The 16,588-nt window shown below is 37.1% G+C and overlaps 1 protein-coding gene across 2 annotated transcripts in view; it reads right to left on the reverse strand.

Moving 5' to 3' along the window:
- SEMA3D (semaphorin 3D) overlaps positions 1 to 16,588 on the reverse strand; it is a 218,927-nt gene that overhangs the window by 15,380 nt on the left and 186,959 nt on the right. For both annotated transcript variants that reach the window (XM_070470032.1, XM_070470028.1), the window contains 5 exons: positions 13,732 to 13,954; positions 11,536 to 11,624; positions 9,737 to 9,778; positions 6,755 to 6,912; positions 3,977 to 4,041 (listed from right to left, as the gene is read on the reverse strand). In XM_070470032.1, the coding sequence (XP_070326133.1) occupies positions 3,977 to 4,041; positions 6,755 to 6,912; positions 9,737 to 9,778; positions 11,536 to 11,624; positions 13,732 to 13,954 (577 nt within the window). The remainder of the gene's footprint in view (positions 1 to 3,976; positions 4,042 to 6,754; positions 6,913 to 9,736; positions 9,779 to 11,535; positions 11,625 to 13,731; positions 13,955 to 16,588) is intronic.

The raw sequence follows: 16,588 nt of genomic DNA on the forward strand, positions 1-16,588 counted from the left end.
AAGTGAATGAATCGATAATATAGTATCTTGGCTGTGTTATGCAGTACAAGTAAAAATAAAGCAGATTAGGGAATAATTAGGGATAGAAGGGAAGAAAGGTATTTCAGGTAGTTTGGTCAGAAAGGGTGTCTCTGAGAAATTAACACTGATACTAACATTTCAATCATGGAATAAAATGATGTGAGGACAGAGCCATGTGGATACCTGAAGTGAAGAGTTCTTCAGGTACAGAGGAAACAAATGCAGACAGGGCTGAGATAGGAACCAGACTAGTGCTTTTGAGAAACTAATTTCAAAAGATCATGGGCTTTCCAGGTGGCTCTAATGGTAAAGAACCCACCTGCCAATGAAGAAAACATAAGGGATGCAGGTTCGATCCATGGGTCAGGAAAATCTCCTGGAGGTGGGCGTGGCAACCCACTCCAGTATTCTTGCTTGGAGAATCCCATGGACAGAGGAGCCTGGTGGGCTATAGTCCAACCCAAAGAGTCTGACATGACTGAAGCAACTTAGCACACACACACACACACACACTCTAAATGTTCACAGCAGCAATATTTACAACAGTTAAGACACGGAAGCAACCTAAATGCCCATCAACAGATGAATAGATAAAGAAGATTTTCATAATGTTCATACACACACACACACACACACACACACACACAATGGAATAGTACACAGCCATAAACAAAAATGCATTAATGACATGTGCAGCTGCATGGATGATCCTAGAGATTATCATACTAAGTAGGTCAGAAAGAAAAAGACATATACCATATACCACTTATATGTGGAATTTAAAATATGACACAAATGAACTTATCTATGAAACGGATTCACCCACACAGAAAAAAGACTAAGGGTTGCCAAGGGGGAAGGGGATAAGGAAGTGATGGATTGAGAAAGTGGGATTAGTGGATACAAACTATTATATATTAGAATGGATTAAAAAACAACAACAACAAGGTCCTACTCTATAGAAGATGACCGCTTTTCAGCAGGAAAGCTATGACAAACCTAGACAGTGTGTTGAAAAGCAGAGATGTCACACTGTTGACAAAGGTCTGTATAGTCAAGGCTAAGGTTTTCCCTGTGGTCACATAAGGTTGTGAGAGCTGGACTGTAAAGAAGGCAGAGCACCAGAGAGAACTGATGTCTTCAAACTGTGGTGCTGGAGAAGACTCCTGAGAGTCCCTTGGACTGCAAGGAGATCAAACCAATCAATCTTAAGGGAAACCAACCCTGAATTGGAGGGACTGATGCTGAGGGTCCAGTATTTTGGTCACTTGATATGAACAGCTGACTCACTGGAAAAGTCCATGATGCTGGGAAAGATTGAGGGCAGAAGGAGAAGAGGGAGTGAGAGGATGAGATAGCTCGATGGCATCACCAATGCACTGGACATGAACTTGGGCAAACTCCAGGAGATGGTGAGGGACTGGGAGTCCTGGTGTGCCACAATCTATGGGGTTGCAAAGATCCAGACATGACTGGGTGACTGAACAACAACAATAACTGTATTTCACAGGGAACTATACTCAATATCCTCTTAAGCCATAATGGAAAATAATATGAAGAAGGATAAATATATACGGCTGCCCTGATGGCTCAGTAGTCAAAAATCAGCCTGCCAATGCAGGAGATGCAGGTTCGACCCCTGGGTTGGGAAGATCCCATGCAGAAGGAAATGGCAACCCACTCCAGTGTTCTTGCCTGGAAAATCCCATGGACAGAGAGAAGCCTGGTGGTCTACAGTCCATGGAGTCACAGAGAGTCTGACAGAAGTTAGAAACTGAACAACAAAACAACTAAATCACTTTGCTGTACACCAGAAACTAACACAATACTGTAAATCAACTATACTTCAAATAAAAAAAAAAGCCTCTGATAGTATTGAAATGGACGGTGTTAAGGAGTGAATAGACAGAGATGGAATGTTTAGGTAGTAGAATGAAAAGGAGAAGGAGAAGCCTATATGGTAAAAGTAAAACCAGAAGTTTTCCATGTGGTGCCATGAAGCATACATGTGCTGGGAGACCATCTCTGTAAACGCAAGGCCCTGATGTGTAGTGCTTGCTGATTTTTCTGGTATAAGAACTCCCACCGTGGCTGATTCAAGGTACCAATGGTTTAAAACCAGCTCAAAAAATTCCTACATAATAAACAATTGGCTCTCATGGGCCCATAAGAACTGGCTCCAGCGTATCACTGCACCACTGCATGCAAGCCAAGTGAAGAAAGTGTTTCAGGGAGGAGGGAGCTAGAGAGTAAGTAATAATGAGTGCTGAAAAGTGTGCGTTGGATTTGGCAAGGGAGGAAATCACTTGGTGATCTTGACAAAAACTGGACTGAGTTAGAGTGGTGATGGTGCTTAGATGGTGTACACAATGTACAATGGATCATAACAAGAAGGGCATGTGATGCAGTGGAGACAGACTGTGAGTGCCTTAGACAGCAACAGTGTCTTATAAGTCCTTATAACATGGCTTATATTTTACTTGTTTTTATGTTTGTTGCTCACTCCCACCCCTCACACACACTTAAATTTAAAATCCATGAAGGTGCAGGTTGTTTTCTTTTTTGTTCATTTGTTGTCATTTAGTCGCTAAGTTGTTTTCAACTCTTTTATGACCTGTGGACTGTAACCCTGCCAGGCTCCTCTGTCCATGGGATTTCCCAGGCAAGAACACCGGAGTGGGTTGCCATTTCCTTCTCCAGGGAATCTTCCTGACCCGAGATGGAGCCCTCATCTCCTGCATTGGCAGGAGGATTCTTTTTTTTTTTTTAGAAGGATTCTTTACTGCTGAGCATATCCACCATACCTAAAACAGTCCCTGCTAATCTCATATGCACATGTGAAAAACTGTATGCACAGCACAGAGTAATGATTGCTAAATAAAACACAGGCTGTTACAGTGAGTCACCTGCACATTGGAACAAGAAAACAAACGTCCTATTCTGGACTAGAGCTTGTTTTTCAGAAGAATGATATTTTAAATTATAAACAATTGTTTTGTTTTTAAATTAAGAAAACTCTGCCAGACCACCAGTTACAGACTACGAAATGTGGTTGTTTATTCAGTGGTGGGTGGTTACTAACAATGTGATGACAGGAAGGCAGTTCCTTTCTTCCTCCAGTTGTATGTGTGTTTGTGTGCGTGCATGCACTTGTGTGCATACATTTTCTATCTGAAGGCAGAGCTTGAGAGTGGAAAGTAACTAAAGCTCTGGAATATATATGTTTACAGATTGTATTCTGTTACCAGAGTCACTCAACAGACTTTCTCAATTTTCTACTCCTCCCTTCTCATGCTCAGACTTTCAAGATCCTCCTTTTTATGACATTTTCTCTGAATAATACAGCCTCTGGTGATCTCTCTCTCCTTTTTCCCCTAAACTCCCACATCACGATTTGTACATTATGACATTTCCCCACAGAACTGTAAGTTATCTAAGGAGTCTCTTTGTCTCAAAGTATGACCGGGTCAATTATATGCACATGGAGCTCACTTAATAAATATTTACTGATTGAATGGTACATGAATTAATAAGTGACTACAAATAATGCACAGGCTACCTAAAGTTTCTTTCTAATAAGTCCAGCCCTTTTATCAAACTTTTCTTGGAGGGTCTCTTCTGCGATGGTCTAAATGTCCATATGTTTTGGACTATATTCTGCTTTATCTCTAACGGCAGTTTCAAACTTTACAAGGATGGACAAGGCAGTAAAAAAGGGTGGAAAAGGTATAGGAATTTTAAAAGCCATATGAAACAAATAACAATATAACAAAGAATTATATTCACTTAGGCATGTGAACAGGGGGCTGATTTATAAAACCTTCTATTGCTTTTCCAGAGCACAAAATGGGATCTTCCTACATAAAAGATATTTTAAGTCATATAATAAAAAAGACACACCAAGGTTAGGCTTACAGTTTTCAGTGAGAGTAAAGAATAGTAGACCTATACTTACTGTCTTCTATGTCCCAGCACTGGGTGATTGGATCCCCATACTTGACATCTTGGCGTCTAGCTCGCCTATGGAAAAGGGATTAAACTGTTTAGAACTTCAAACATGATATCTAGAATATGAAAAGTCTATATATAACACTAATAACAGCAGCAGAAGCAGAACTGTACTTGTTTCACTGCTTAACTTAAATGCAGGTCAGTATTCCAATCGCTGCAACATTAATCCAAGTACTACCAGTTAGGTAGAGTCCTAACAGAACGGATCTTGTTTCAGCAATAAGATGATCTGAATTTTATTTAGCCACCACAATTTTTCTTTGATTTTGACAAATTATTCAGCACAACAGGTTGAATATAAATGTATTCCAGTTTTTATTTACACTCAGTGGGGGGGTAACTATTTGTATCTTCTTTTTTTCAGTCAGTCAATAAGATATAAAAGAGCTTTAGTCAGTGGGTAAGAAAGTATGCACAAATATAAAATGCTTTATCATATGAAGATTCATTATTTATGTGATTAAACAAGATAGATATTATTTGAAACAGAAGTACAAGTTTGATATGGCATGAATAGCTAGATGTTATTTCTATCTACTGACACACTTCACAATGTTTCTCTCATAGTGGTGCTAATAATAGTAATAATAAAATTGTACATTATTGTCACATGTTTTCCTTAAGAGAAAACAATAACTATTGTATATAAAAAAAAATCTGCTACATCTAAGTTAAATAAATTTTACACTCAGCGTGCAGTTTCATTTGCTTTGGCTATTTTATGTTGCCCCATCAGAGATCACAGATGTCACAATGAACATTCTGTGATATGAGGGTATTCCTGAAGGGGACTGTTGACTGGATGACAGTCTTGTGGAAGATTCATCTATCATACACATTTTTTGGCTCACACAAACATTATGTTAGGTAAGGGAGAACATCACAGTGGCATGTCTGCAAGATCAGAGGTACAGTCCTGGGAAATACAAAAAGAAAAAAATATGATGGTATAAGGTACATAAGGTCAAGAAAGTTTTTAAATCTTGGCTTCGTAAGGAACAGGATCAATTCATCAAACTGAAGGTTCATTACCAACTAATGAGCATTCTTGTCTTTTAGGTTCTAGAAAAGAAAAGCATTGCCCAAAGACTACCTAGGATGAGTATATTCTTTGTCAAAAACTAACAAAAATGTTGTGACTTTTTACTTTAAACTTGAAATAATGGTATGTGCCCACTTACATTTCAATTCAGAGATTTCAGGGAATATAAAAAGGTCTTTGCATTGTGTCTATTTTTGTACTATACATTCAATCTGAGATACTAGAATTTACAATTTAATAGATCAGTTAACTTTCAAAAAATAGAAGTGCATATGTAGTAGTAGGACTATTGTATGCTCACCTGGTATCTTGTTAAGACCTAAAGATTAAAAATATATATATATATATATACAGTTTGCTGACATTTTACCTAGAACAAAATATACTTTGGGTGATACTTTAATAAATAGTGTTATTGTAAACCACATTTTAAAAGAATGATATTTTAATATATCACCACCATAACTCATATTAATGAGCATTCAGGTTGTTTCCAATGATTTTGCTATTGAAAACAGTGCTGAAATGAACAAACATATAATTTGTGGTACTTTTTTGCCCTTCTGTGTATAAATACATTCCTAGCCTGGGTACTGTTGGCCTACAATGACATTACTTTTAAGAGTACATAAAGCAATAAGTTAAAAACAGTGGGACATAGTTTGATATTTAAGCATATCTGGGTGGCAGAAATTGGCCAAGTTGGAGTAAAAGCAAAACTCCACATAATCACTAGGATGTACTGTGGGCTGTATATAATCTACAGTATTACAAAAACATACATTTATACATTATTTGTAAAGTAGTAAACTATGAGTATATGCATATTTATAAATAAGGGAAGAAAGGAAGAATGTACAAAGGCTAGAGTAGTAAAGAAAGCAAACTTTTTGTGCTTTCTGACAAAGATGAAAGCAAAGGATATAAACAATTATCAGAATTTTTTAAAGCTCTGAAATCAAGGGTTATCAGTTAAATCCATTAAACCTGTAACCTGCCTTCATTGATCAAGCTTGCTTTAATTGCTGCTATAAAAAGGTGCATATCTCCAAGCCTTTTTGCCCAAGTTGTTGGAGTTGGTTGTGTCCCGTTTGAGCTCTAGCCAGTTAAGACACTGGCCTTCCCTCTGGGCATGTGAGGGTGTCCAGTGACCTTTTGACATCAGAGACCAAAACTCCACCCTCCGAGCATGCATCCCAGGAAGAAGCCTGTAGCTTAGTTCCATCTGCACAGGTCATTGCTTACCTCACCTTTTCTATTTCCGATTACCTTTCCCAGGCTCCCCAGCTCTCAGCTTTATCCCACACACATCCTGAGTCCCTCACCTTTGGGGAGGCAGATTTGAGACTTGTTTCCTGTCTCCTCACTTGACTGCCTCATGAATAAACCCCATTCTCTGCTGCAAACCTTGGCATCTCCACAATTGGCTTGCTGTGCGTTGGACAAACAAACCTGGTTTGGTAAAACCTCAGAACGTTCTATTTTATCCTCCTTAAATTTAGCTTTATGAAAAACTATAAAGCACTTAGGTTATAATATCCTTACCACAGACCATGTTTCCTGTGTGTTTTCTCTTTAAACTAACTACAAGAGAAATTGGCCAACTTTTACTCACAACTTCATGTGAACTGTTCATCATATAAAATGGAAGACTTCCTCTTAACATGAGGTGCTGCTCACCTTTTTGAAGTGGGCGCATATCGAGAGCATGAATGTCCATCCCAGGCACAGTAGGGGTCTCGGGCAAGACAACAGTCTGCGCACGCTTTCCCATAAGTGTCGCATCTGTGCAAGGAAAGCTGAACCAATCCGTCTCGGGAACCAACATACAATTGTTGCTGCAAATCAGGCAAAACAAATGCATTAGAAGCATCTTTCAGCCTAGTCTTAAGAACTTCCCTTTCTTGAATACCATATCACAGATCTAAATCTGTCTCCTCGGGTGCCACAGGAAGAGTAAGATAAGTCAGTCTTCAGTCTGGCTGAATGCTGGTTTGAAGATGTTGATCCCGAATTGGACAGCATTCTATAGAGCTAGAGTAACCTTGGCAGTAATTTAAGAAGGTCAAAAACCAGCTGCTAGACTGAGGAATTAAGATGTCAAATTCTTTCTCAATAGTTGAAAATACACTTTGGTGGATTATATCAAGCACAGATGCTATAGGCAACACTGACGGTCTTCTCCTGCCATAAGAAATGACCAAAAGGAGGTTTCTAGAGCTTCTTCTGTGGTTTTAAGTAACCATTTCATTTGCTAATGAAGTACGGATCCCTGAAGGAAAATGAGTTATAAATGAGAGAGAAAGTATTTGGTATCACTGCGAAGAAAGTATTAAGGAGGCTTGTAGGATGCTATATCACACGTGAAAGCCCACAGGATTACAACAACTCAGCAGAAAAAATTACATTTTGAAAATAAGTCCTAAAAATAAGGCACCACATCCTCATATCCTTACATGAATCTGAGGACATGTGGTGGTGGCAGAGAGGAGTTGTCTGTGCCTTCAAATGACATGCAGTCAAGTCTAGCAGACATACCAAACTTTAAATGGAGGGGAAAGAAATCTGGAAATAGACATTGGCACAAATAACAGATGTGTACTCTACCTATAGCAACCTGTCTTATACCCCTACCAGCCACTAATCTGCCAGTTAAGACCTCCAAGAGGCTAAACGCATATACTGTTTAGTATTTATTTTACTATATAATTCTCTATAATGTCCTTGAAACTCTTCCTTTTCTCCTGCTTTATTTCTGTCTAAGATTTGTTTTGTTTGATGACTCCTTTTTCTGCAGTGAATGTTGGGTTTCCTTCTTTTCAGTTCTCTTCTTTACTCTCCTTCCTGTACAAAGACTCAGTGGTATCTTGAAAACAACATAAATATGCACATACTGATTCCCAAAATCTATGCTTCCTACCCTACCTTTCTTTTTATTTTAGCCGTGTGGCATGTGGAATTCTTAGTTCCCGACCAGGGATGGAACCTGTGTCCCTTGAAGTAGAAGCATGGAGTCTTAGCCACTGGACCCCCAGGGAAGTCACTTCCTAGCCTACCTGACCAAGAGACAGCATCCCAGTCACCCAAGGCACAGATCTGGGAGTTGTCTCTGAATCTTCTTTCACTCTCATTCCATCTGCCACCTTATCTCTCCATCCTCTTACAGAACTCTCTAATCTACTTCCTCCTCCCTCTCCCCTGCCTTTGTCTCAAGTCCTTATCATCTCTTTCCAGGATCACTTGCAAGTGTCCTACTATTACCCCAGGGCTCAATCCATCTTCCACACTGCCACACCAGACTGCTCTCTGTAAAAGGAAAATCTTATCATGACACCCTCCTGCTTAAAATCTTTTAAGGTTTTCACTGTCTTGGATAAACATGTTAAACTTCTCAGGAGGCCATCCATGCAAAGATGTGTCTACTCTTCTGCTGTTTTACTTCCGCAGGTTCCTTTCTAGCATCCTTGCTCCATAAGTACAGGTATGCTCTTTGCTCCAACTGTACACAAACTTACTAGGATAAGTTACAATCTTTCGCTCTTTATACCTTTTCAAATGTTCCCCACTTCTACTTGGCTTCTCCATCCCATCCTTCTTTCTATCTGATTAACTGCAAGAGCTTTCATAGCTCAAGCTGTCTTTCTCTTAGCTTCCTCTCCCTGCTCCCCTGGCCCCCCTTTCCATCAGTTCCTCTCTTTTCCGTCTCCCTAGTGCATGGCTCCATTTTTGCACTACTGTGTTTGCATGTGCCTTTGCCTTTCAGCTCCACAAGCGTTTCTAGAGATGAAGACTTATGCCATTCATCCATTTCTGTACCCTCCAAGGGCAGTAGCAGGCCTTCAGGAACTAAATGTTGAATGAATGAACAAATTAACAGAAAAGACTGAAGAAGAAATCTACTTGGATATTTTCCTAATAATCCTTGTATCATACTAAGTGTACTTTACAGATTAAGACAATTTTAGCAACACCTTAATGTTGAACATATTATCTATCAGGTGTTTTACTTACATATCAAGAGTATGTATAGAAATGGTAATGCAAGTCTGAACCTTTTGAATCAACTGGGGCTTGGAGTATCATATCCAAGAACTGTGACATCATATTAAATATTATTGTTATTATTAGCTACCATCTATTTTACACTCAGTACCAGCTCTCTGTCTAGAATTTTGCATATAGCATCCAATTTATTAGGAGGTAGATATTATTCTTCTAACTTTACTGTTGAGGAAATTGACTCCTGGAGTAAGATATTAAGTGGAAGGTTGGAGGTTAACTGTTGGGCTGTTTGCCACTGCAGTCTAACTCCTACACTCCCTGATTAAAAATCATTTTTAATGTTTAGTTCTAGTATTCTATTGTTACATGAATTACTTTACAGCCTTGACAGAATGGCATTCTCATGAGACTAGAAAAGTGAGCTCAATTTTCAAGAGCCAAAGAAAGGGAGAATGTATTATTCAATTAATGAAATTGGGTTCCATGTCTCCTAAGGCAAGGCTGAAACAATGTCCAATAATCAGTTACAAAAGAAACAATCTAAAGCTTTTTATAGATTTATAATTTAACTTCCTGCCTCAGTGGATTTTCCCTAAAATAAACTTTGATTCAAACAGTCTTCCTTTTGTGGCAAATTTTTACAAAAAAATTAGAAAGTACCTGCTTCAGAGACAACTCCATGTTCAAGATGATTGAGGAATGCTGAAAATAGAAGTTAACCATTAGTAACCATGAACAGTCTTTTATAGTAGCCAAAATTTTATCTTGTACCAAAGATAACTGGAGTAAATTTCAAGGCTCTGTTATATAGAGGAGAAAAGGATCTTAATGTTTGCTATTTCCTTCCCATGTGCAGTGATTCAACCTTAATAAAAATTATCAAAATAGTTTCTTATTAAAGAGAAATTACCTAAATATATGTGGAGGCATTCTGCATTGGAAATTGTTCCCAGTTACCCATAAGGTTTTTCCCTCTTCTGACTTTGCTTATCTTAACTGCTTCCATATAATTCAAACTAGTGTTGACAAGAACATCTCCATAATTATTTATTGCCTCTTTCTGCTCTCACTTAGATCAGTAGTTCAAAACTTGTTCAAGTAGCAGAATTCTAAAGAGTTATAATGCTCCTTGTGAATGAGCATATTCTTTATAGAACCCTACACAACATGATGTGTATAATTTCATGGGACGAAAGTTTTATTTGTAGGAAATACATCTCTATGCAAGCAATATAAAATTTAAAATATGAACAGAAAAGTTCCCAAACTAAGAAAGATGGGATGTTTAAAATTCTTTTCCTCTATCATCGATCTTCCTCTATATATTTATTTCTCAAAATCGATATGCAAAATTTAAGAAAGTATATGAAAGAAATGAAAAGAAAAATGTTAAATGAGGAAGTTATATCAAATAACTTTTTTTAAATGAATCAAGCAGACAGGTTCATTGTTTAATCTTAAGAGTAGAATCCAAACAATTCCTTTCGACCACTAACGACCACTGAACAGACTCAGTCTAACATGCCTGTATGCGTTGTGGGGGCTTTATTTTTGGCCTCTGGGTTCGCACTTATATTTGACGTTGACTTTTCCCTCAGGAACTACGCAAGGCTTTGTTTTCAGTAGATGGCAGACAGCAGGTCTTGTTCTTGTTAACTCCTGGACCACTAGTATCATCACGGTGTAAACAGGAACCAATAAGCCCGGCATGTTAATTAACTTGAGCTCTTCACAGTGGAGGGTTCTACTCTCTTTTATGACAATAGACGTTCACAAGGAAACAGTATATTTTAATAAACTGTCTCAACAAAAATGATACAAAAGATGCAGCATATTTTTCAAAAGCTCTTCTAAGAAATGCAATTTTATTTCTAATTTCATTTTTAGAAAATAACTTTGAACTGAATCTCACTGAACATCTACAAAGAATGCCACAATTCAGATTTACTCTTAAAAGTCTAAGGATATTCCCCAAATCTGGAGAAATATTATTTTAGATCTACTAACTTTCTGGGTGATTGAGAGGAACTTAGCATACATAAAGATCTACTATCATGCAACTTAAAAAAAATTTCCTTATAGAAATGCAGGGAAACATGATTTACACACTTTCCAGTTTTCTCAAATTCAACTGAGGAAAAACTGAAAAGTAAAATTTATAAAGCAGAAAAGTATCTGGATAGTAAAAGAGACCCCAGGCTTTCATCTACTGTAGTGATTTGTCTGAGCATACGCTTGGAAAACTCAGTCATGAGGGGTAGTCCCAGGAGTCCCAAGCTAAGTTATATTCTACAGGGGAAAGTGAGTCCCACTCTTGGTTTCTTTTTAAACTTTTTTTCCTTCACTTAAGGAAACAAAAAATAAAGGAGTTAATTGCAAAGACTTCTCCAGAAAAAGTGATGATATATTGAGACAAACATGTCCCATATCTTCTCCCCGAACTCTGTCCTAAGTCTTACCTTGAATATCTGTAACTCCTCCAGTACTACCTCTTCCATATTCCACTTCTCCTTTGAAATGCTGACAACTTTTAGGACCGTTCCAATGTCTGAAAAAATACATTACCCATGATCCTTCTGTTTCTACTTCAATGTTTAAACATTTTCTTAGCAACCTTCACATCGCTCCCCTCATTTTTTTTCCTCAATGCCTTTCAAGAAATCAGGTTAAATAAAGCATGCAAGAAATGAAGCTTAATGTATTAATATATGATTCTCCTCTTCTGAAATATTATAGCTTTCAGTTCATAGAACATATGTTTATAAAGAAAATATTAAAAGACACGTACTTGGAGTGTATTCCTAGCACAGGAATATCTATGTCTCCTTTAAAACTTAGTTGAGATGATAACAAAAGAGAAACAACATTTTTGGAATTTAAAGGGTTAAAATATATTAACACTTTTTCTTTCTTTCTAAATGTAAGAAATATTTTTTCAGTACTTATCCAATTCACTATGAAAGACAAATATATTTTAATATTTTTATTAATATTTTTAATAATATTTTAAAAGATATTTTTAATAATCTTAACAAATGGAGGAGAAATCATTGAGGTATCTATATGAGAAAAGTGGCCACTACTAATCAAATGTATTTAACTGACAGAAACATTAATGGGATAGAAAGTAAAGTTTTTATCTAAAATTATTTTAGAATTTAAAAAAAATTATCACAAGATTAATAACAGATTGCAGTTCCACAGGTGGCATGTTATTACAGAAAGATGATCAAAAGAACATTTTAGAAAAAGAAAAAAAATTTCCATTTGGAGATTAATGTCTAGACTGACCTATATAAAAATAAATTAAAAATAGTTGCTTATAAACTTCTGAGCACTGTGGTTGGAGTATGTAAACATGTATGGTAATAATCCTGTTAGCACAAAACAGCGTGAATTGTTTTTAAATGATTCTAGAATCTTTGAAAAATATTAAACATACATTTTCCAAATACCATATTTGGAAATCAGTCTACCTCAGTATCCTTACAACTTTCTCAATAAAAGTTAGGTAGTACCACCTAGTGGCTAAATGGCTTTTCTGACCCAGAAATGTTGAAGAGCTAGAAATGAGCTTTGGGTGGGCCATGCAATTAAGACGCAAACTCGTTAGAATTCATGACAAACTAATTATTTCATGTTTTGATGCTTCAGTAGTAATCTCTATAGTCTGGAAAGCATCGCTTTTTTTCCCTGGGCCTTGGTACCGCCATCTGCAGCATAATCAGGTTTGACAACTGGAGTTCTTGAAAGTCCTTTGAGTCTGTCACACAGATGCTTCCTAATATACCTAACTTTTGTAAAACCAATACACATTTAGAAATAAAATTATCCTAAAATTGTTTTGTAGTCCTAAAAACCTTTTTCAGTAAAAGTGTCAATTTCTTCAAAACTCATCAAATTTCTATTTTTTTTAATGCAATGCTTGATCCATCAAATTATACAACATTATCCAGGATGCAGTGCTTTTGTTTAATGATACAAGTTATTTTTATTGCCATTGAAATTCAGAGTACACTATTAGGTATTACTTTTTTGAAATGCACCAATTAAATAATATTTCTTTTCCTAGAAAAAGTAATCATTTTAATGAGTTGGCAATCAAAAAGTAAATAAAATGGGTTCTAATAATGAATAATTAATCCACAAAATTCAAAGGCAGGAAAAATAATTACCAAGAAGTTTTTACTTAAGTTCTTTACAAATTAATGATCAACTTTTGTGAAAAGCCATCTTATGTCAGCTAAGTCAGAGATTCTCAAAATTGGGTGAAAGGATCCTTAAGGGTAAAATTGTCAAATATGTCTGTAGAAAGAAGGAAATGTGAAGTTTGAAGATAGAGAAACTTTTCTTTGCCTACTTGTTTTAGTCCATAGCCATTCAGCAAATATTTATTGAGCACCTCATCTATAGCAGGCACACTGCAGTTATAATATAGAAATATGTTTTGAAATCTCATACAACTCTAATGGAGACTGGGAGATAGGTATGATGGTCAATTAAAAGCACTTGTTATGCAAGTTAAAAAAAATATTGATGAGGTATGAACTAATAATTACTCATTTTGATTTTGACCAGTAGACTTTTCTGAATTTTTTGTTTGTCTAATAATGAAAAATTCATGTGAAAGAAAGCATAACCTGGCTCTAGCATACCTGTTCCAAGAAACATCACATCGTACTGGCCATCTTCTGCAACGACGTGATCTACCACGATCTGTGTCAGTCTGTAATCCACATTGATTCGCTTGAACGTTGGTCCTCCCACAACTGGATATACTGATTTATACATCACAGGGTGCCGTTTTATGAAACTGATGACATCATCTGGAAAATCTCGGGTGGATTTGACCAGTGGGTCATAGGTTTTGCTTGGACACTGAAAAGAAATGAGGCGGGGAGTAAGACATTGTTCATGCACCTGAGAAATTTTCATTTACTTCCAAAGTTTTTAAAGCTTATTACTGGTAACATTAAAGGAATGGTCAACAGGATCAACATGAAGTCACATCTAGATATAAATAAATGCAGTTTGCCTGAGTGTATTTAAATCAAGTTTTTGCTTTCAAAAATATTCTAAAATATTACAAAGAAATATTATTCAGCCACACAAAAAATGAAATCTTACCTTTTGCAAAAACATAGATGAACCATAAGGGCATTATGCTAAGTGAAATAAATCAAAGAAAGAAAGAAAAATACTGTATGATCTCACTTATATATGTGTAATCTAAACAATGGAACAAACAGAAGAGTTCATAGATACAGAGAACAGATGGGTGGCTGCCAGAAGTTGGGGGTGAGATATGGGCAAAATGGGTGAAATGGATCAAAAGGTATAAACCTCTACCTATAAAATAAGTCCTGGTGATGTATGGTGGCTATTAGTTACAGGCACTGTATTACATATTTGAAAGTTGCTAAGAAAGTAAATTTTTAAAGTTTTCATCACAAGAAAAAAAAAAGTAACTATGGATGGCAACTGATGCTAACTAGACCTATTGCGATCATCTTTCAGTTCAGTTCAGTCACTCAGTCATGTCTGACTCTTTGCGACCCCATGAACTGCAGCATGCCAGGCCTCCCTGTCCATCACCAACTCCCAGAGTCCACCCAAACCAATGTCCATTGAGTCGGTAATGCCATCCAACCATCTCATCCTCTGTCATCCCCTTCTCCTCCAGCCCTCAATCTTTCCCAGCATCAGTCTTTTCTAATGAGTCAGCTCTTCGAATCAGGTGGCCAAATTATTGGATTTCAGCTTCAACATCAGTCATTCCAATGAACACCCAGGACTGATCTCCTTTAGGATGGACTGGTTGGATCTCCTTGCAGTCCAAGGGACTCTCAAGAGTCTGCTCCAACACCACAGTTAAAAAGCATCAATTCTTTGGTGCTCAATTTCTTCATGGTCCAACTCTCACATCCATACATGACTACTGGAAAAACGATAGTCTTGACTAAACAGACCTTTGTTGACAAAGTAATGTCTATGCTTTTTAAAATGCTGTCTAGGTTAGTCATAACTTTCCTTCCAAGGAGTAAGTGTCTTTTAATTTCATGGCTGCAGTCACCATCTGCAGTGATTTTGGAGCTCCCAAAAATAAAGTCAGCCACTGTTTCCCCATCTATTTGCCATGAAGTGATGGGACCAGATGCCATGATCTTCGTTTTCTGAATGTTGAGCTTTAAGCCAACTTTTCCACTCTTCTCCTTCACTTTCATCAAGAGGCTCTTTAGTTCTTCTTTGCTTTCTGCCATAAGGGTGGTGTCATCTGCATATCTGAGGTGATTGATATTTCTCTTGGCAATCTTGATTCCAGCTTGTGCTTCCTTTCCTCCAGCCCAGCATTTCTCATTATATACTCTGCATATAAGTTAAATAAGCAGGTAACAATGTACAGTCTTGACGTGCTCCTTTTCCTATTTGGAACCAGTCTGTTGTTCCATGTCCAGTTCTAACTGTTGCTTCCTGAACTGCATACAGGTTTCTCAAGAGGCAGGTCAGGTGGTCTGGTATTCCCATCTCCTTCAGAGTTTTCCAGTTTATTGTGATCCACACAGTCAAAGGCTTTGGCATAGTCAATAAAGCAGAAATATATGTTTTTCTGAAACTCTCTTGCTTTTCTGATGATCCAGAGGATGTTTGCAATTTGATCTCTGGTTCCTCTGCTTTTTCTAAAACCAGCTTGAATATCGGGAAGTTCACGGTTCACATATTGCTGAAGTCTGGCTTGGAGAATTTTGAGCATTACTTTACTAGCATGTGAGATGAGTGCAATTGTGCAGTAGTTTGAGCATTCTTTGGCATTGCCTTTCTTTAGGATTGGAATGAAAACTGACCTTTTCCAGTCCTGTGGACACTGCTGAGTTTTCCACATTTGCTGACATATTGAATGCAACCCTTTCACAGCATCATCTTTTAGGATTTGAAATAGCTCAACTGGAATTCCATCACCTCCACTAGCTTTGTTCATAGTGATGCTTTCTAAGGCCCACTTGACTTCACATTCCAGGATGTCTGGCTCTAGGTGAGTGATCACACCATCATGATTATCTGGGTCATGAAGATCTTTTTTGTACAGTCTTCTGTGTATTTTTGCCACCTCTTCTAAATATCTTCTGCTTCTGTTAGGTCCATTTCTTTCAGTGTATACAAATATCAAATTATGTTATACACATGAGACTAATATGCTATATGTCAATTATACCTCAATGAAACATTAATAGTGCACACATTTTAAATCTTTTATCCATGTTCATTCAGGCTCCAGTTTTTGAAATAGTCTTTTTCAGTTGTGTTAACATAAGTGAAAATTGGTAATTCCCATCCATATCTTTTCTTCCAGGAAGTATAACTTCAGAAAACTGACTATAAAACCCCTGTGATAGATATTTCTATTGTCTTTTATACTGTTCTCTTCTTGAATTAACCTCAGATCTCAAAAGACAACTGTCTTAACTTGTTGGCAGGTGGAATGGCTAATGGTCATCAAAGATATCCTTACAAAAC

Source organism: Odocoileus virginianus, chromosome 1 (assembly GCF_023699985.2).
Source record: "Odocoileus virginianus isolate 20LAN1187 ecotype Illinois chromosome 1, Ovbor_1.2, whole genome shotgun sequence".
Lineage (NCBI taxonomy): Eukaryota > Metazoa > Chordata > Mammalia > Artiodactyla > Cervidae > Odocoileus > Odocoileus virginianus.